A 21,686-nucleotide genomic window follows, 5' to 3' on the forward strand; every position below is an offset into this window, starting at 1 on the left:
GTTTTCAACTAATTCCGATGTGATGATGTTTTGATCATGGACTAGCAATCAAGGATAACGAATTGGATTACGACTTTAACTATGAGATGTTCCGGTCTGTATTGGTGGCCCAATACTATGTATGTATATGTATGTATTTTTATATTTTATTTTATATTTTTAAAGTGAATATTGTATTTTTAAATATGTTGTAAACCGCAATGAGTCGCCGCACAGGCTGAGATATTAGCGGTATACAAGTGTACTAAATAATAAATAAAATAAATAATAATACTCCATCCAGTTTGGAGAGGATTGGACAGGAGATGCTCCTTATGAGACAGGTAAAATCCAAGATAACTAAGAACTACTGTATATACTCAAGTATAAGCCTAGTTTTTCAGCCCCATTATTATTATTATTATTATTATTATTATTATTATTATTATTATTTTAGGCTGAAAAAGCTCCCCTCGGGCTTATACTTGAGTCAAGGTTATTTATTATTATTATTATTATTATTATTATTATTACATTTATAGGTTAGCTTTATTATTATATCATTATTGCATTTCTTATTTTACTCTATTATTTATTGAAAGGATACGTAAACACATGTACATTGAAGAAGGTTAGAATAATGGTTTTTGTCAGAGTTGGATAGTCTTATCTTACAGTTTTAGGTAAATATTAATAAACATTTAACCTACTGATATTTCAATTAATATAATTTTATTGGTATCTATTTTTACTTTGAAATTGAACAGTAGCTGCTGCATTTCCCACCCTCGGCTTATACTCGAATCAATATGTTTTCCCAGTTTTTAGTGGTAAAATTAGGTGCCTCGGCTTATATTCGGGTCGGCTTATACTCGAGTATATACGGTACTTTATTCAGCAAGCATAGAAGCTCTGCAGCTTCTGTTTCTATCCTTCATGATCTCTACTTTGAACAGCCTCCAAAACTGGTGAACTTGGAACTGAGAGCAGGAGGTAAGGGATCAAAGTAGGATGTCTGACCTTATGGTAGCTAGCCTGACAAGGCATTAGGCACCAGATGCAAGTGATTTCAGCCACCAACACTTTACTCCCCATGCCTCCTACCAGCCCTCCATTTCCACAGCAAGGTGAGCAGACTAAATGCTGTGCTACAAGACGCCTGCTTGACTCCAGGCTGCTGGATCTCAGAGGTCAGGAGCAATCCCTGTCCAGCAAATTCCTTCCTGAACATACAATTCGTTGCACTGAAGTTTGCTTCTCATTGTGAACAAGCTGTTTTTGGTGTGAGGTAGCTGCCAATGCTCATGTTGACATGTATCTGAATCCCTTTTCTGTCTATCTACATCTGAACTGTCTCACCTGGACCAACAACCAACTTCTTCTGAGTTCCAGAATGCGATCGTATCGAGGGCTGGCCTTTGTCAAGCCAAGATACTCCTCTTTATTTCTGGAAGTGACATCACAACCTTACATTGGGCACCTCAACTGAAGGGAGATGTTGACTCTAAGCTGGAATGTGTCCAGAGGGAGGCAACTAAAATGATCAAGGGTCTGGAGAACAAGCCCTATGAGGAGCGGCTTAAAGAGCTGGGCATGTTTGGCCTGCAGAAGAGAAGGCCGAGAAGAGACATGATAACTATGTATAAATATGTGAGGGGAAGTCATAGAAAGGAGGCTTATTTTCTGTTGCCCTAGAGCAGGGGTCAACAAACTTTTTAAACAGAGGGCCAGGTCACAGTTCCTCAAACTGTTGGAGGGACAGATTATAATTTGAAAAAATATATATGATTTTTTTTTGTTGTGTCAGGAGCGACTTGAGAAACTGCAAGTCGCTTCTGGGGTGAGAGAATTGGTCGTCTGCAAGGACGTTGCCCAGGGGACGCCTGGATGATTTGATGTTTTTATCATCCTTGTGGGAGGCTTCTCTCATGTCCCCGCATGAGGAGCTGGAGTTGATAGAGGGAGCTCATTCGCCTCTCCCCGGATTCGAACCTGCAACCTGTCGGTCTCCAGTCCTGCCGGCACAGGGGTTTAACCCACTGCGCCACCGGGGACTCCTATAATATGTGAATGAATTCCTATGCACGCTGCACATATCTTATTTGTAGTGTAAAAACACAAAAACAATACAATAATTAAAACGAGGAACAATGTTAACAAATATAAACTTATTCGTATTTCAATGGGAAGTGTGAACCTGCTTTTGGTCGATGAGATAGGATTATTGTTGTTATGTGCTTTCAAGTCGTTTCAGACTTAGGTTGACCCTGAGCGAGGGCCGGGTAAATGACTTCAGAGGGCCGCATCCGGCCCCCGGGTCTTAGTTTGAGGACCCCTGCCCTAGAAACTAGGGGGCAGAACAATCGTTTTAAACTACAGGAAAACAGATTCCACCTGAACATAAGAAAGAACTTCCTAACTGTGAGAGCGGTTCAGCAGTGGAACTCTCTGCCCCAGAGTGTATGGAGGCTCCTTCTTTGGAGGCTTTTAATCAGAGGATGGATGGCCATCTTTTGGGGGTGCTTTGAATGCGATTTTCCTGCTTCTTGGAAGGGGGTTGGACTGGATGGCCCACGAGCTTTCTTCCAACTCTATGATTCTATGACATGTCTCTTGACAAGGGAGGATTCAATACCCTCTAAACCAGGCATCCTCAAACTGTGCCCCTCCAGCTATTTGGGCCTTCAACTCTCAGATTTCCTGACAATTGAACAATTGAACAAGGGCTTCTGGGAGTTGGAGGCCCAAACAGCTGGAGGGCCGCAGTTTGAGGATGCCTGCTCTAAACTCTGGAAGCTGCGTGGCGGCAGACACTGACCGAGTAAACCACAGGTCTTTGTTTACAGCAGTGGTTCTCAACCTGGGGTCCCCAGACGTTTTTGGACTTCAACTCCCAGAAATCCTAACAGCTGATAAACTGACTGGGATTCCTGGGAGTTGTAGGCCAAAACACCTGGGGACCCACAGGTTGAGAACCACTGGTCTACAGGTCTGCCAAATGTGGCCCCTTCCTCATATAAACATATGCAAGTCTAAAGGTGGCTTGAATAGCCGAAACTCAATATGAGATTGGATTAAGAATTCATCATCTGGAGAAGCTGCTCTTCTGTTTTCAAAAGCAACTTTCTCGCTCTTTTTAATGCAAAAGGTAGTTTTGAAAACATAGTGGGAATAACTGGCTAACCACCAGACACCAGAAAGGGTTTTAACAGGTCTTTGAATGGCAGTGGACTTTCAGTAACATCTGCCCCTTCTTCAGCAGATTCCTGCATGTAGAACAGTGGTTCTCAACCTGTGGGTCCCTGGGTGTTTTGGCCTACAACTCCCAGAAATCTCAGCCAGTGGGTTGTTGTGAGTTTTCCAGGCTGTATAGCCATGTTCCAGAAGAATTGTCTCCTGATGTTTCGGCTGCATCTATGGCAGGCATCCTCAGAGGTTGTGAGGTCTCAGGCCCCTTCCTTTCCCCCCTCAGCCGCTTAAGGAAAGGGCCTGAGACCTCACAACCTCTGAGGATGCCTGCCATAGATGCAGGCAAAATGTCAGGAGAGAATACTTCTGAACAAAACCATAAACCGAGAAAACACATAACACAGTGATTCCAGCCATGAAAGCCTTCAACAATATACTCCTATTTATTGACCAATAAACAGGTTCCTCCACTGGTCTGAGTATTTGCATGCAACCCAGTGATTCCGGCCATGAAAGCCTTCGACAATACAATCCCAGCCGGTTTACCAGCTGTTAGGATTTTGGGAGTTGAAGGCCAAAACATCTGGGGACCCACAGGTTGAGATCGACTGATGTAGAGGGAATGTGAAAAAGTCCCAGCAGACCCTCTCCTCATCTGTCACAGGAGATCCACCTCGAGGAAGAGTCGGGGAGAGGGGAAAGGAGGGAGGATCCTGGTTTTACCCAGATCCTTGCATCCTGATGAACAGTGGATCCCAATGGGGCATACGTATTTGTTGCTGGGGAGGGGAGGGAAGGGATACTGGGGTGGATTTCAGGAGGATCCCTTTGATCTGATGAAGAGAGAGGTCATGCTTTAAATGACACAACAGGTGGGGGGAAGAGAGGAGAGCGCAGAGACGTGCAAAGATCATGGGGTAGCGGGGAGCGGTGGTGGGACGGGGCAAAGGGAAGGGTAGCGAGGGAGGGAAGGGGATAAGGCTGCAATGTTGAGGGGCAAAGTGGGAAGGGGCGCGTCTCACCCAGTTTGAGGAGCCAGCCCTCGCGGTCGGGGTTAAAAAAAGTGTGTGTCAGGTCGTTCCCATCATCCTCGGGGATCTTGAAAGGCTCATTACGGATGCTGTCGTACAGGTTCTAGGGGGGAGGGGAGGAAGGGGAGGAGTTACAGGCAGACCACAGCCCTTCCCAAGGCAAAAAGGAAAAGAGAATGTGGGCGTAGGCGTTTGGCACAGAAACGGTACCATGTGGCATCAAAACACAGGCAAAACGATACAGGAAAAAAGTGCCCCCAGCATTTTTCTTTATACTTTACAGTAGAGTCTCACTTATCCAACAAAAACAGGCCAGCAGAATGTTGCATCAGTCATTGTTTTACTGTTCTATTGTTTTGCTTGATGTTTTATTATTTGCTTATGAGTTTATTGTGTATTGTATGTTGTTGTTGTCGGCGGCCTTGGCCTTTGTAAGCCGCATTGAGTCCTTCGAGAGATTTTGCGGGGTATAAATAAAGTTAATAATAAATAATAGTAATAATAATCAGCAATAATGTTGGATAATAGGGAGAAATTAAGGAAAAGCCTATTAAACATCAAATTACGTAGTGATTTTACAAATTAAGCATCAAAACATCATGTTTTACAACAAATCGACAGAAAAAGAAGTTCAATACATGGTAACGTTATGTCGTAATTACTGTTTTTACAAATTTAGCTCTAACTATACAGATATCTATAAGTACAGTGTAAATACACAAATGTCCTGTTGCTATAAACTTCAGCAAAAGTATCAGTTCAATTAATCATTTTTTTTTGTCGTGTGAGGAGCGACCTGAGAAACTGCAAGTCGCTTCTGGTGTGAGAGAATTGGCCATCTGCAAGGACGTTGCCCAGGGGACGCCCAGATGATTTGATGTTTTATCATCCTTGTGGGAGGCTACTCTCATGTCCCGCATGAGGAGCTGGAGCTGATAGAGGGAGCTCATCCGCGCTCTCCCCAGATTTGAACCTGTGACCTGTCAGTCTTCAGTCCTGCCAGCACAGGGGTTTAACCCACTGCACCACCGGGGGCTCCCAATTAATCATGAGAATACATAATTAATTTGTATAGTACACAAGCATAGGGAACAAATGCGATGGGACTATTTACACTGGTGTAACAAACATAATATTCATGATTTCCAAATAATTAGTTGGATCTTCCAAAAGTCATGTGGACTGATACTAATTGAATTGATACTTTTACTAAAGTTTATCGCAACAGGACATTTGTATATTTACATTTTACGAATTTAGCACCAAAATATCGCAATGTATTGAAACAGCTCTGGATCCGGGCAGAAGGCAGACTGCATTAGATAATATAGATCAATGGATGAGCAAAGGTTGGATGAGTGAGACTCTACTGTAAAAGAAATCACAACTGCAGCCAGGAGGTTATAGCAAAAGAAGAAGCTGAATCTTCTCCCATGCAAACAGAGGATTTTTGAAGAGGTGAAGTTGACCACTGAAGTTTGTCCTCCCCTCAAAATGCCCACCCTCCAAGACCCATCTACACAGGCCTCAAGCCTTCCATTTCTTCAACCAGTCTCTCTTACCCGTAGTAGTTCCTCAGGCAAATCTCCCCCATCGTTGATGCCACGGTTCATGGTGATGAACCTCTCGACTGTAGGCTTATCGCGGACATTGGGGTTGTGGAGGCTCGTATTCAGCATGATCACAGCAAAGGAGAGGACATAACAGGTATCTGGAGAAATGGGAGAAAACAAGGAGAGCACGGTAATGCTTTGTGACTCATGCACTTTACCATTAGCCCTATCCTTTAAGTTATTGTTGCACCAGTCCGCACACCCATGATGATAAACTGAATGTTGTTATTGGTTGTTAGTTTTGATGCCTATTAAATACTGTTATAATGCTGTTGTTTTATTTTGTTTTATATTGTTATTACGTATTTTAATATGTCACATTATAACTGTCTTGATCAGGATTGGCCCCATGCAAGCTGCCACGAATCTCTTTGGGGAGATGGAGACGGGGTACAAAAATAAATTATTATTATTATTATTATTATTATTATTTGAAACACAACAAGGTGAGTCCACAGCAGACAGTCTGCTGGCCGTTGTATTGGATCACACATCAGACACTTCCCAAGTGTCTAGGACTGGGTGATGTATCGGTGAATTATGCGTACAGATCCCAGTAAGGTGGCCTTTTGTAGCTGGCAGGTGGTAATCTTGTCAGCGCCGATTGTGTTTAAGTGCAGGCCAAGGTCTTTAGGCCTGCACTTATTATTATTATTTGAAACACAACACGATGAGTCCACAGCAGACACTCTGTTGGCTGTTGTATTAGATCACACATCGGAAACTTCTCAAGTGTCTAGGACTGTGTGATGTATTGGCAAATGATGTGTGCAGATCCCAGTAAGGTGGCCTTTTGCAGCTGGCAGATGGTAATCTTGTCAGCAGCGATTGTGTTTAAGTGCAGGCCAAGGTCTTTAGGCACTGCACCCAGTGTGCCAATCACCACTGGGACCACCTTTACTGGTTTGTACCAGAGTCTTTGCAGTTCGATCTTTAAATCCTCATATCATGTCAGCTTTTCCTGTTGTTTCTCGTCAATCATGCTGTCACCTGGGACTGCGACATCAACAATCCATACTTTGTTTTTTAACACGATCGTGAGGTCAGGAGTATTGTGTTTAAGTGCAGGCCAAGGTCTTTAGGCCTGCACTTATTATTACTATTATTACTATTATTTGTCCTCTTTCTTGCTTATGTAGACTTACAGATCTGCCTACTGTAGGATCCCATCAACAAGATAAAGTCATAATTCAAAATACATTTCTTTTACTTTAAAATTTAATTATTTTAATAATAAATTAATTGACCAAAGCGGACCTACAGATGTAAAAAATGAAGACAAAAAAGTCATGCTAAAGGTAATGCTTTAGAAGTAACAAATGTTGTTAAGATAGAGCAACAACATTTATTCGTTACTTCTAAAGTATTGTCTTTACTTGGCCTAGACCTAGCAACTGATGAAAAGCCCTCTCTCTATCCCAACTGCCATTGCTATGGCCTCTGAGGGAGAAAAGAAGAGGCAGTGTCTGACTTCTCGAGTTGAATTAGTCTGCAGTGCCTGAAAAGTCAGCCATAGCAGAGCACCTGATGAACCAACCTGGACACAGCATTGTATTTGAGAACACAGAAATGCTGGAACACTCTAATAACCACCATGTCAGACTACACAGAGAAGCCATTGAAATCCAAAAGCATGTGGACAATTTCAACAGAAAGGAGGAAACCATGAAAATGAACAAAATCTGGCTACCAGTATTTTAAAAAAAATCTAAAATCAGTAAACAAAGAGCAACACTTAAAAAGTAGGGTAATTCCAGACAAGAATCAATCAGGACCACCTAACACCTCCCAACAAAGGATCTCCCAGGCAGCAATCAGCCAGGCTTTGAAGCTGTGAGGACATTAAATGCTAATCAAGGTGGCAAAATGTCAGGAGAGAATGCTTCTGGAACATGGTCATAAAGCCTGGAAAACTCACAGCAACCCAGTGATTCTGGCCATGAAAGCCTTTGAGAACAATTATGTTTTAATTGCTTTTAACCTCCTTTAGATTTTTAACTAAATGTTATTTAATTGTTGAATTGTTGAACGCATTGAGTTTTGCCTCTGCTGTAAGCCACCTTGAGTTCCCTTCGGGATTGAAGGGGGCGGGATATAAATATAGTAAATAAAATAATATTAATTATTTTTTTAAGCTACATGTTACAACTGACATTTTTGCTTGACTGATTTCTTTTCAGCCCTGCTTGGTCTCATGAGAAAAGTAACTAAACCCTTTGCAAGAGCATGCAATACCTGTAGACTGAAAGACCCCCGGGTTGCACAGACAATACCGCTGGGCAAAAGCCTCCATCATACGGTCAATTTTCTGAGCTTCTCCTGGCAATCGGAAACTCCACAGGAATTGCCTGGAAAGAGAATGGGGGGGGGGGGGGGGACACACAAATAAAATAATGCAGAACTGTCCTGAGTCGGCATGCTACAAATACCTCACCTATCCATTTTTTTTCTTTCTAATAGCAATGTTTCAGCTATGCAAATTAATCATTTGCTGATCAAGGCCCTGCTCTCAATCCCGCCTCTGTTGCAAATGTGCTTGGCGGGGACAAGAGACAGGGCCTTCTCGGCGGTGGCCCCTCGCATGTGGAACTCACTCCCCAGCGAAATTAGGTCAACTGCTTCCCTCCTGTCCTTCAGGAAAAAGTTGAAAACGTGGCTATGGGACCAGGAATTTGGATAGTAGGACTTCAACTCCTAGGATATGGTCATGGTAAAGGATGGTCAGAATTGTAATCTCACCGTAATTGCAATCACATTTGGAGAGGCAAAAGCTATTATACAAGAGAGTGCCTCAGTACAGTCACATTTATATTTAAACTATCAGTACATTCGACTGAATGTTCTCAATGTGGGACAAATATTGGTGCACCAGAAAGTCTCACATCAGAAGAATGTGTGGGACCAAGGTTCAAAGGAATAGTTTTTCCTCTGTCACATAAATTAAGTATTTAAGGAAACCACCAGCGTCTCTTCTGCTTGTGCCTCGTGACATGCTGTGTAGATGTCTGCCTAGCGTAAGAAACAAATACAATAGTGCTAAAAACACCTGATTCTGACTAAGCAAAAGTTCAGCTTTCTGGTGCCATTTTCTCTTTGGACACAGGAAGAAAAGGGGCTGCGGCTGAAAGGATGTGGACTTTCCACAGAACACCGTTCTAGTTGAGGATTGAGGAGCTTCATGCTTACCTGAGTGCTTGCACAAGGTTGAGATCAGTAAATTCATGCAAGTCGACAAAGGCATGGAGCACAGCGATATTAAAATCCTCCCTGAATAAAATAGGGAGAGAGTTCAAATTAAACCAATCCCTTTTGCCAAGATTGCTGTCATCTCAATTGTCCCCCTGCTTTAATCCCTTCACTTGGAAAGGCCCAAATCCATGTCTAGGTTCATCCTTTTGGGCTCCTCCCAAATAGACTTCTTTTATTTCTTCCTCATCCAGGGCTTTATCATTTCACCTTGTCCATTTGGCCCACCTATTGTGTTCGATTTCATATTATGTTATTTTGCTTTGTTTACTCTATTTTGCTACTGTATGTATTTTATTGTGATTTTTGTTGTTTGCATATTGTATTTCATTTTGCTATGTTGTATCTTTGGACTTGGCCTCATATTAGCTGTCTCAAGTCCCCTTCGTGAAGATGGTGGCGGGGTATAAATAAAGATTATTATTATTATTATTATTATTATTATTATTATTCATACTTCCCTGGATGAACCTCGGTTCAGATCTTTCTCCCGTATTCTGGGAAGTTCTAATGCTCTTGTAATAGGCTTGCACCACATTAGGTAAAGTTAAAGGTTTTCCCCTGACATTAAGTCTGGTTGTGTTCGACTCTGGAGAATGGTGCTCATCTCCATTTCTAAGCCAAAGAGCCAGCATTGCCCGTAGACACCTCCAAGGTTATGTGGCCAGCATGACTGCATGGAGCGCCGGTACCTTCCTGCAGAAGCGGTACTCATTGATCTACTCACATGTGCATGTTTCTAGGTTGGCAGAAGCTGGGGCTATCAATGGGAGCTCACCCTACTGACCAGATTCGAACCGCCAATCTTTCAGTCAGCAATTTCAGCAGCTCAGCAGTTTAACCGGCTGTGCCACCAGGGGACTCTGCATCACATTAAAACCGGCCAAATTGCTTTGGCTCATCCACCTCCTTTGTGTCCCCATCCCTTCTCACCGCTCGCCCAAGTAGTCGCCAATGGCTGTCTTGTTGAGTCCTTCTCCTTTGTAAAGGAAGCGGGCAATGTCCTCAGGAGTAGAACGCAGCAGTTCATTTTCCACCAGGAACTGGATTCCCTGCAAAATATAACAGAGAATCTGAGAATCATGGTGCCTAGGAATCTAGGTTCAACTCTTGTCCCTCACCCCATCCAAATCCTTAACCTTGGGACACACACCCTTCTAAGAAACCTTCCAGATCCTCAAAAATAGAATTATGACTTGATCCCGCTAGCAGTAAATCCAGGATTTACTCTTCCTGGCAGCTCCTGTTCCATCAAAACACACTTATGCTAAGTTTCCCACAAAACCCTGAAATGCGATAGCATGTATCCCCTGTGCGCACTTACTTTTTTGGGATCCATGTTAAATTTCTTGCGGCCCATCCCCATTTTTCGGTTCCTCTGAAGGGTTTTACTGTCCAAGAGAAGAACGTACACATATTGACCATTCGATTATTCACAAAAGGGATTTCAAACATCAACAGTGTTTCAGACATTGAGTATTATGAGTGTAGATGTATGTGGAACTTGCATCTTTTAATTCATTTTATGTCAAAATGGAAAACTTTTAACAAAGGGAGAAAGGGGAGTGAGCTTTTAAAAAATACGATTTACTACAATTTGGGATATTTTCAATAAACACTCAAGTGATAATTTCTGAGAATTTGAGAAACTGTTGCTAGTTATGCCAACTTGTTTCCCTTAATTACAATACTCCAAATTTAGGCACCTTCCACACATCTGACAAAAATCCCACTTTATCTGCTTTGAACTGGGATATATGATAGTGTGGGCTCAGGGCCCTTCCACACAGCCATATAACCTAGAATATAAAGGCAGAAAATCCCACAATATCTGCTTTGAACTGGGTTATTTGAGTCCACACTGCCATATATTCCAGTTCAAAGGAGATATTGTGGGATTTTATTCAGCTGTGTGGAAGGGGCCTCAGATACAGTAATGTGAGTTTAAAATGTCTGTTCACACTCAGATAATGTGGGATTTTCTGCCTTGATATTCTGGGTTATATGGCTGTGTGGAAGGGGCCTTAGAAAAATGCTTTTTTCAACCACAACTCAGGGTCCTTCCACACAACCATATAACCCAGAATATCGAGGCTGGAAATCCCACAATATCTGCTTTGAACTGGAATATATGGCAGTGTGGACTCAGATAGTCCAAGGCCCTTTCACACAGCCCTATATGCCAGAATATCAAGACAGAAAATCCCACATTATCTGAGTACACACTAAATGTGGGATTTTCTGCCTTGGTATTTTGGGATATAGGGCTCTGTGGAAGGGCCCTCAAAGAACCTGGGCTGTTCAACAGTGATCAACAGGATGTTCCTGAGAATTCCATGGATGTTCATACAAGGAATGAATTAAGACGTGCCACAGGCATTTATCCCAATATTTTGTTATTTATACGCTAAGACAGCCATGCAGCCACAGAATCAAGGAGGACACGAGTAATATAAAAGACTCTCTCGCCTGGAATCAATCTAGAGCCCCTGAAGGCAAACGGAAGCCCCTCACCTTCCCTCATTGGCTTCCAGCCCCTCCACTTCGTTCATGGCTTCACTCAGCTCATCTCGTAGCCGTTGGATTTCCACCAGCAGCTCCTGCTTACGCCGGCGGATGTTCTCCAGCTCAACCCTCTCTTCTGGCGTCAGGTCTGGAGGGACTGCATTAGCCAGAGGAAAGAGGATTGGAAAATGTAATCTTCTGGGTATTTAGACCACTCCTGGTGATGGCAGGATTGGAAACCATAGCCTAGAAAGTGGGCCTGGAATCAAAGGAAGCCCTATCTTTCCCTAAAAGCCCCATGGAAAAGAGATTAGATGACCTCCTGTACCTTTAATAGCTCTAAAGAAGCTCAGCAGAGGCAGCCTCTCTCAGCTGCTAAAAAAGCCTTCTTCTACATAGCAATTCAAGGCATGGGCACCTTCGACCCAAAAGATAAAGCCTTAGAAGTCTCCAGATATTTTGGCCTTAATTGCCCTCAGCACCACCTAACACACCACTTCATCGACTTCCCCGGCTCTATGATTAGCTGTTTGTACGACCCCATGGCCAGCCCTTTTATAGTTGGCCCACGTCCATTTAGTACAGTGGTTCTCAACCCTGCTAATGTTGCAACCCCTTAATACAGTTCCTGTTGTGTTGACCCCTCAACCATAAAATTATTTTTGTTGCTACTTTTAGAACTGTAATTTTGCTACTGTTATGAATCGTAATGTAAATATCTGATATGCTGGATGTATTTTCATTCACTGGACCAAACTGGGCACAAATACACGATATACCCAAATTTGAATGCTTGTGATGGGGGGTGGGGAGGGGAGATTGATTTTGTTATTTGGGAGTTGTAGTTGCTGTCATTTATAGTTCACCTACAATCAATGAGTATTCTGAACTCCACCAATGATAGAACCAAACCAAACTTGGCACACAGAACTCCCATGAACAATCGAAAATATTGGAAGGGTTTGGTGGGTATTGACCTTGAGTTTTGGAGTTGTAGTTCACCTACATTCAGAGAGCACTGTGGACTCAAACAGTGATGGATCTGCACCAAACTTTGTATGAATACTCTATGTCCAAATGGGAACACTGGTGGAGTTTGGAGAAAATAGACCTTGACTGGGATTTGCTGGGATTTATAGTTCAGCTGCAATCAAAGCGCATTCTGAACCCCACCAAGGATAGAATTGGGCCAAACTTCCCACACAGAACCCCCATGAACAACAGAAAATACTGTGTTTTCTGATGGTCTTTGGCAACCCCTCTGACACCCCTTCACGACCCCCTCAGGGGTCCCGACCCCCAGGTTGAGAAACGCTGTTTAATAACTCTGGCCATTGGTTTTGTTGAATCTCTACTGATGGAGCTACAATGAAATTGGTTTTTAATATTTTTATCTTTAATATGTTTTATGATGTTCAATTGTTGCTAATTTGTTAAGTTTAATTAGGTTTGTTATATTTCTGAATGTGTTTATTTTGATGTTGTCTGTATTGTTTCTTTCCGGCAATTGAACGTTTTGCCTTACGTGTTGGAGACCACCCTGAGTCCCTGTGGGGAGATAAGGTGGTATACAAATGAAGAGTATTATTATTATTATTATTATTATTAACATGACAACAGACAATGGGTGCCACAATAAAAAAAATCTGGGTGGCAAATTGTCCCCCAATCCTGGGAGACTCCAATGTCCAGAAGCACAATGAAAAGTATTCCTTTTTTCAATGACCACCCAATGCGTTATTACAGAAGTGTACTTTAGACTTTCCAATAGTATCTTATATCTCATGTCCAGGGTGAATAATATACTCTGACTTCCGAAAAGTGGCTTTGCTGCCAGGAATCTGGCAGTCCTCCAGATTCTGTTGGACTGCAAGACCCAACAGACCTGGGAAGTGGCGAGGAATGCTGGGACCTGAACTTTAGGACATTTAAATGGCTGGTTGTATGATTCCATCTTGTTGCCGAAGGACAAAGAAAAGGACAAGCCGAGATACAGACCTTGGAACAGGAAGGGACAGTGAAAGAAAAGGAGGAAATGGGGAAGAACAGGATGCATATAAAAATAAACAGAAGGTTTCTGTGTTGCAGGCTGCAGTTTCTATGATGCAGTTTAGATAATTAATACTGTTTGTATTTAATTAATGCAATTAATCAATTACAATACTAATAATATTTAGCATTAATAATTAGTATTAGTAAACCCCTGTGCCGGCAGGACTGAAGACCGACAGGTTGCAGGTTCAAATTCGGGGAGAGGCGGATGAGCTCCCTCTATCAACTCCAGCTCCTCATGCGGGGACATGAGACAAGCCTCCCACAAGGATGATAAAAACATCAAATCATCCGGGCGTCCCCTGGGCAACGTCCTTGCAGACGGCCAATTCTCTCACACCAGAAGCGACTTGCTCCTGACACGACAAAAAAAAAATAGGGTTGTTGTGAGTTTTCTGGGCCATATGGCTATGTTCTAGAAGCATTCACTCCTGACATTTCACCTGCATCTATTGGTCTGTTGGAAACTAGGAAAATGGGGTTTATGTATCTGTGGAATGTCCAGGGTGGGAGAAAGAACTCTTGCCTATTTGAGGTAAATGTGAATGTTGCAACTGGCCTCCTTGATTAGCACTTAATGACCTAGCAGTTTCAAGATCTGGCTTCTTATTTATTTATTTATTTATTACTTGCACTTGTTAACCGCCGCTCTCAGCCCTAGGGCGACTCGTGGCGGTGTACAAAACATAGAGAAAACAACAGTTTACAATGATTCAAGACCACAACATAACATCTTACTAATACAAACATCTAATTAAACTAAAAATCCGCTTCGTCTTATTTTGGGGTCATAATCAATCTCATGGTCGTAGTCCATTCCGGTCGTCATTCCGATAACATAGCACTCAGTTGAAGGCCTTCTCGAAGAGCCATGTTTTCAGGCCCTTACGGAAGGCCATAAGGGAGGGCGCCTGTCTAATTTCAGCAGGGAGGGAGTTCCATAGCCGGGGGGCCACCACCGAGAAGGCCCGCTCTCTTGTCCCCGCCAGGCGTGCCTGTGAGGGAGGCGGGACCGAGAGAAGGGCCTCCCCAGATGATCTCAAGGTCCTCGTGGGCTCGTAGGCCGAGATGCGGTCCGCAAGGTATTTTGGGCCGGAACCGTTTAGGGCTTTGTAGGATAGCACCAGCACCTTAAATTGGGCCCGGTAGCAAATCGGCAGCCAGTGGAGCTGGGACAGCAAGGGCATTGTATGCTCCCTGCGTCCCGCTCCAGTTAACAACATGGCTGCCGCGCGCTGGACTAGCTGGAGCTTCCGGGCCGTCTTCAAGGGCAGCCCCACGTAGAGAGCGTTGCAGTAGTCGAGGCTTGGGGAATCCTTTGTTGGGAGGTGATTAGCTGGCACTAATTGTTTCTTGTCTGGAGTTCCCCTGTTTTTAGTGTTCTTCTTTATTTACTATTATGAATTTTAGAGAGTTTTTTTTAAATACTGGTAGCCAGATTTTGTTCATTTTCATGGTTTCTTCCTTTCTGTTGAAATTGTCCACATGCTTCTTGTGTATTTCAGTGGCTTCTCTGGGTAGTCTGATATGGTGGTTGTCAGAGTGGTCCAGTATTTCTGTGACCTCAAATAATATGCTGTGTCCAGGTTGGTTCGTCAAGTGCTCTGCTATGGCTGACTTCTCTGGCTGAAGTAGTCTACAGTTCCTTTCATGTTCCTTGTTTGGACGCTGCATTTCTGATTATTCTATTCATGATGTTTTACATTTCTAATCCTAAGTCCCTTATTTTTAAATATTATAGCTGCTCCTTCAGGATATGTTCTTGCATACAAAAGGTGGAAGGTAAGGAACAACTAAAGCACACAAAGAATACATTAAAAATAGATCACTCTGTATCTCTGCACAAAAATAGTGCACTCTGTAATCTCAATTAAAAGCAGAACTTGTGTAAAACTGTTCAAATGCAAGAATTGAAGAAGCATGGAAAAAGAGGACTGGAAAAAAACTGTATTTGATAGGAGTTTGTGGGAGCCACCACTAAGAAGGATGGAAAAAGTTGATATAGGCAAATTTTATTCTTTTATGAACACCATAAACTTCAAAGTTATAGATACAAACTGAAAAATAAAATTCAATGGGACTCACAATCTGCAGCATATGAAGTTTGGGAAACTAACGTGAGTTTAACAACACCCGTATATCGCATGCTATTTCTCTCACTACCCTTTAAGCACTCCTTTTGGGCCAATGATAAACACACCTTTTTCAATGGGAGCTTCAGTGAACATGCATTAGTTCACCTGGCTGTTTAGATCCAGGAAAAGGTAGCCATTGGAGATTTATTGCCACAGGATGTGTATAGTACAGAAACCAAGAAACTGAGCCATAATCCTTGCTCTCATCTTTGACACATGGACTGCAAGGCAGCCTCACCCAGTGGTTGTAAAGTAATAATTAGCAAACAGAATACCGCAAGGCTGAAATGAGCTGTGCTTACAAGAACATATAATAGATCCAGAGCATGGCTGAAGGGAAAATGAAACATAAAATAACTGGGCACGAAGTACTTCAACCTGGGATAGCTGCCTTCTATGAAATACAGGGATATGTACAGTAAATGCCTGCACGATGGTGTGAAGTTAGGTAACTCCATACTCATATACTTGCCAAAACCGAACCCTCATTTTATTTAAAGTGCAAGAAAAGATGCCCCTTGGCTATCAGAGGTTTAGTAATAGACTGATATATGAACCCTGAGGTCCAGCATACTTTGAAAGCTTTTATTACATAAATGCTAGCTGTAGTGGTAATAACAATTATACCGGCAGTAAAGTTGCCAGAGTGAAAACTAGAGAGTTCTCCTGGACTTTGAATGGTGGCACAGAATAAAGAATTGCTGGGTTGCTGTGAGCTTTCCGGGCTGTATGATCCGGAAGCATTCTCTCCTGACATTTCACCCACATCTATGGCAGGCATCCTCAGAGGTTGTGAGGTCTGTTGGAAACTAGGCAAATGAGGTTTATATCTCTCTGGAATAACGTCCAGAGTGGGAGAAAGAACTCTTGTCTGCTTGAGGCAAGTGTGAATATTGCAATTGGCCACCTTGAATAGAATTTATTGGCTTTGCAACTTCCGCTTGGCTGATTGTTGCCTGGGGGAATCCTTTGTTTGGAGGTGTTAGCTGGCCCTGATTGATTCTTGTCTGGAATTCCACTTTTTTGCATGTTGCTCTTTATTTACTGTCTTGATTCTAGAAGTTTTTTTTAATACTGGTAGCCAGATTTTGTTCATTTTCATGGTTTCCACCTTTCTGTTAAAATTGTCCACATGCTTCTTGTTGTGTGCTTTTATGCCATCTCCAAGCAACAGTAACCCTAAAGCAAACCTGTCAAGGGGTTTTCTTTGCATAATTCATTCAGAAGAGGTTTGACATTGCCTTCTTCCGAGGTTGAGCGAGTGTCACTTGCTCAAAGGTCACCCAGTGGGCTCCCAGTGCTGAGCGGAGGGTTGAATCCCGGGGTGCGTCTACACTGGTGTAAGAATGCGGTTTAATACCATTTTAACTCTCAGCGTTCAATGTAATGGAATATTGGGATTTGTAGTTTGGTGAGGCACTTTTGAGCAGAAAAGGCAAAGGGCTATGCAAAATCACAACTCCCAGGAGTCCTGAGCCATGACAGTTAAAGAGGTATCGAACTGCATTAATTCTATAGTGTAGATGGAGATCTCCTGAATCAAAGTCATTGCGTCGTAGTGGTTTGAGTGTTGGAGTATACCTCTAAGAGACCCGGATTCAAACCCTCATTTGGCCACTGGTGACCCTGGGGATGTCGCACTCTCTCAGCCTCAGGCCCCAGCTACGATGCCATATAATAATGCAGTTTCGGAATACAGGTAACTGCATTGAACTGGGTTATATGAGTCTACACTGCCATATAATCCAGTTCAATGCAGTTAAGATGCATTATATGGCAAAATAGATAGAGCATAAAGGAAAATCCCTTCTGAACAAATAGCATATGCTGACAATTGTGTGACAAAGCGACACCTGCTGAAGTTCTCTCTTCCATGAAACCATTAAAAGCATAGCAAAAGTCTAGTTTTCAGCCTGGCAGCTCATAATCTACTTTGCATCCCACAAATGAGATATAAAATAATACTAATTTATTGGAAATTATTAGTAAGTGTTATTATAACAACGTGGGTTGGGAATAAAATACATCTTGCGGGAGCTAAATTCCTAGCAGACTCACAATCTCCCTCCTCCACAGTATTAGCCATAATCTTCTTTATTAATTAATTAATTAAATTTATTTATTTATGATGCTTATATGCCGCCCTTCTCACCCCGAAGGGGACTGAGCAACTTATACAAGATATATATACATACAATATTTATTATTTGGGGTTCTTTTACCCCGCCCTTCTCACCCCGAAGGGGACTCAGGGCGGCTTACAGAAGCAAAGGCACAATTTGATGCCTGCATCATAAAAACAATAATACACAAAATTACATCAGTACACAGTTAACAACAATTACGCATTATAACCATAAAATCAATAAAACCAAATACAAACCCAATTTCTCCTCTTACATGGTCAGCGTTCGCTACTCATAGATCTAGTTTTACATTCCACTTCATCAATCCTGCTGGTCTTACTCGCCTGGTTGTCTGATTTAATTGCCGGACTGCCCAAAGGCCTGGTCCCATAACCAGGTCATCACCCTTCTCCTAAAGGTGAGGAGGGATGTTGATGCCCTGATTTCCCCCGGGAGTGAGTTCCACAGGTGAGGGGCCACCACTGAGAAAGCCCTGCTCCTCGTCCCCACCAGCCTCACTTGTGACAGTGGTGGGGTCGAGAGCAGGGCCTCCCCAGATGATCTCATTATTATTAGCATAGCACAATATCAGTATTATATATTACTATATTGTATTATACCATTGTACTGTAATATTATTAGTAATATTACATCTGTATATATAATAAAGAAGAGTGTTTGTTTGTATCGGACAGAGGAAATGCGGCGGGAGGAGTATGTGGCAGCGTTCTGATTGGCTGCCGCAGTGGTGCTATTTGCATATGGTCACTGATTGGCCAGCTTCAATAGGAGCCCCTGGTGGAGAAAACAGTTCATGGCAGAAACGGGGACATGAGAAGGAAATTTGCATATGGTCTCTGATTGGCCAGCTTCAATAGGAGCCCCTGGTGGAGAAAACAGTTCATGGCAGAAACGGGGACATGAGAAGGAAATTTGCATATGGTCTCTGATTGGCCAGCCTCAATTCCAAGATTCCGAGTTAACAAAGAGAGGAAAGGAAAAGGCCAGAGGGGGCTGGGTCAGAACACTCCCAATACAGACGAAACTTGGCACACAGAGCCCCCATGACCCACTCTACATCCTACTGCAGTTTGGAGGAGCATGAGTCATGGATGTTGGGACTTGCAGTACCATCACTCACATTCTGAGACCGCTGATAACCTCATCCAATGACTGATCAGGACCAAACTTGGCACATAGACCTCTCATGACCCACTTTACATCCTGGTGTGGTTTGGTCGGGGATGGACCATGGATTATGGGACTTGCAGTACCATTGCTCAATTCTTGAGACCACTGCAACCCTCATCCAATTACCGATAAAGACCAAACTTGGCACACTGAGTCTCCATGACCCACTCTACATCCTGCTGCAGTTTGGAGGAGGACAGACCATGGATGATGGGACTTCAAGTACCTCCACTCCCTTCCAAAGATTGCTGCAACCCTCTTCTAATGACCAATCAAGACCAAACCTGCCACATACAGCCCCCATGATCCACTCTACATTCTGCTGCTGTTTGAAAGAGGATGGACTTTGGATGATGGGACTTGCAGTACCTTCACTCACTTCCTGAAAATAATGCAGCCGTTATCCAAAGACCAATAAAGACCAAACTTGGCATACAGAACCGCCATTACCCACTTTCTCTAATAACCCGGGCAACGCCGGGTCCCCAAGCTAGTATAATATAAAATAGATAATTGTAATATCATTATTATTAGTATTTATTGTATTACATTATAATATTATAAATATTATAAGTATATACAATGTATTATAAGCAGGAGACAAGATGGAACTGCCTTCCTGGGCCCCCTCTCTTCACTTCCCCCTTCTCTGAAATGGTACAGTCCCTCATTTAAATTCTAATAGGTTTCTTGACACCTCCCTTTACCTCCCCCTATTAACAAAATGGTACGACCCAGAATTCCCCCAGCGTTCATAGGTTTTAATGGCCCCATTTGATACAGTAGGGAAATGTACTTCATCCTTATTGCTATGGTACAGCCCAGTTTCCCCCTACACTAGAATGGTACAGTCTGGAAAAAAGCAGACCCGCCGGGTAATTATAACTGAATGAATTCAGGTCAGGTCAGACCATCATACAATTAGGGGTCTCCCTTCTTTCATACAATGGATTCGCCTAGCTATGTATCCCCCCTTCTGTTTCGTTTGGTTCGTTCCAGCCCCACCCCTCTTTGTAAGGATCGGCCCCGCCCCCTAGTCTCGCACAGAATGGTTCAGCCCTCCCAGCCTATTTTCCCATTATAGTTACAGGGTGGGTCTCAAAGCAATCAGTATTCCCCCCCCCCCTTTTACGCCCCTCAGTGGATTGATCGAGGGGAACCTACCATAGATACCGTCCTCCATGGTGACCAGAGTGTCCCCAGAGCTCCCCACTTTCTCCTTGTCTCCTTTCTTCGGGGCTTCGACGGCTGCGCCTTCCTCCCGCAACCGCCTGGCCTTACAACTGGAAAGGAAAGTCCCGCCTCCTCACGAACAGCGTGGCCAATAGGAAGGAAAGATCTCGCGAACCCGCTCCTGAGTGCGAGGCGATGGAGCCAATAGGAGCGGTTATGGTTACGATAGACGTCTATCTCAACCAATAGGCGCCTCCGTGGTTGATATTGACAGGGGCGTTGTCCAATTAAAGTTTCCCTTATTGCCCATCTGATCGGCTTCGTGATATGCGATAGACTTCGAACTGTCCCCACCTCTTCATACATTTGGAAAAGTCTGTACATCTATGAACCGCTAGATGTCACCTTTCGAACCCGCCCTCCTTCACGCTTAAGTGTCAATCAGGGTAACTGACGTTTGAGCCAGCCAATAAGAGGGAGGGAAAGCAGCTCCGCCTTTTGAGTAAACTAGAAAGGGAGTAGACTGTTGCTAAGAGGGGCCTAGGCGGTTGCTATGGACTCAAATAGCCAGTAGCCTTGTTAAAGAAAGAGGAGGACTGTTGCACCTCTGGGTTCATTCCTATAGCTTGTATATTTATTTATTTATTTATTTATATGCTGCCCTTCTCGCCCCGAAGGGGACTCAGAGCAGCTTACAAGTTATATATACATAGAATCATAGAATCAAAGAGTTGGAAGAGACCTCATGGGCCATCCAGTCCAACCCCCTGCCAAAAAGCAGGAATATTGCATTCAAATCACCCCCGACAGATGGCCATCCAGCCTCTGTTTAAAAGCTTCCAAAGAAGGAGCCTCCACCACACTCCGGGGCAGAGAGTTCCACTGCTGAACGGCTCTCACAGTCAGGAAGTTCTTCCTCATGTTCAGATGGAATCTCCTCTCTTGTAGTTTGAAGCCATTGTTCCGCGTCCTAGTCTCCAAGGAAGCAGAAAACAAGCTTGCTCCCCCCTCCCTGTGGCTTCCTCTCACATATTTATACATGGCTATCATATCTCCTCTCAGCCTTCTCTTCTTCAGGCTAAACATGCCCAGTTCCCTAAGCCGCTCCTCATAGGGCTTGTTCTCCAGACCCTTGATCATTTTAGTCCCCCTCCTCTGGACACATTCCAGCTTGTCAGTATCTCTCTTGAATTGTGGTGCCCAGAATTGGACACAATATTCCAGGTGTGGTCTAACCAAAGCAGAATAGAGGGGTAGCATTATTTCCTTAGATCTAGACACTATGCTCCTATTGATGCAGGCCAAAATCCCATTGGCTTTTTTTTTTTTTTGCCGCCACATCACATTGTTGGCTCACGTTTAACTTGTTGTCCACAAGGACTCTAAGATCTTTTTCACACGTACTGCTCTCGAGCCAGGCGTCCCCCATTCTGTATCTTTGCATTT

At 43.3% G+C, this 21,686-nt stretch overlaps 1 protein-coding gene across 1 annotated transcript in view; it reads right to left on the reverse strand.

Annotated features, from left to right (window-relative positions):
* CYTH2 (cytohesin 2) overlaps positions 1-20,373 on the reverse strand; it is a 33,114-nt gene extending 12,741 nt beyond the window's left edge. Inside the window, exons 1-8 of the mRNA XM_060780431.2 lie at positions 20,232-20,373; positions 11,573-11,720; positions 10,383-10,449; positions 9,992-10,110; positions 8,999-9,079; positions 8,048-8,160; positions 5,762-5,910; positions 4,191-4,302 (exon numbers count right to left, since the gene is read on the reverse strand). Of these exons, the coding sequence (XP_060636414.1) occupies positions 4,191-4,302; positions 5,762-5,910; positions 8,048-8,160; positions 8,999-9,079; positions 9,992-10,110; positions 10,383-10,449; positions 11,573-11,720; positions 20,232-20,250 (808 nt within the window). The 5' untranslated portion in view covers positions 20,251-20,373. The remainder of the gene's footprint in view (positions 1-4,190; positions 4,303-5,761; positions 5,911-8,047; positions 8,161-8,998; positions 9,080-9,991; positions 10,111-10,382; positions 10,450-11,572; positions 11,721-20,231) is intronic.
* Between the last annotated feature and the right edge of the window lie 1,313 nt (positions 20,374-21,686).

Source organism: Anolis sagrei, chromosome 6, assembly GCF_037176765.1.
Source record: "Anolis sagrei isolate rAnoSag1 chromosome 6, rAnoSag1.mat, whole genome shotgun sequence".
NCBI classification, from domain to species: domain Eukaryota; kingdom Metazoa; phylum Chordata; class Lepidosauria; order Squamata; family Dactyloidae; genus Anolis; species Anolis sagrei.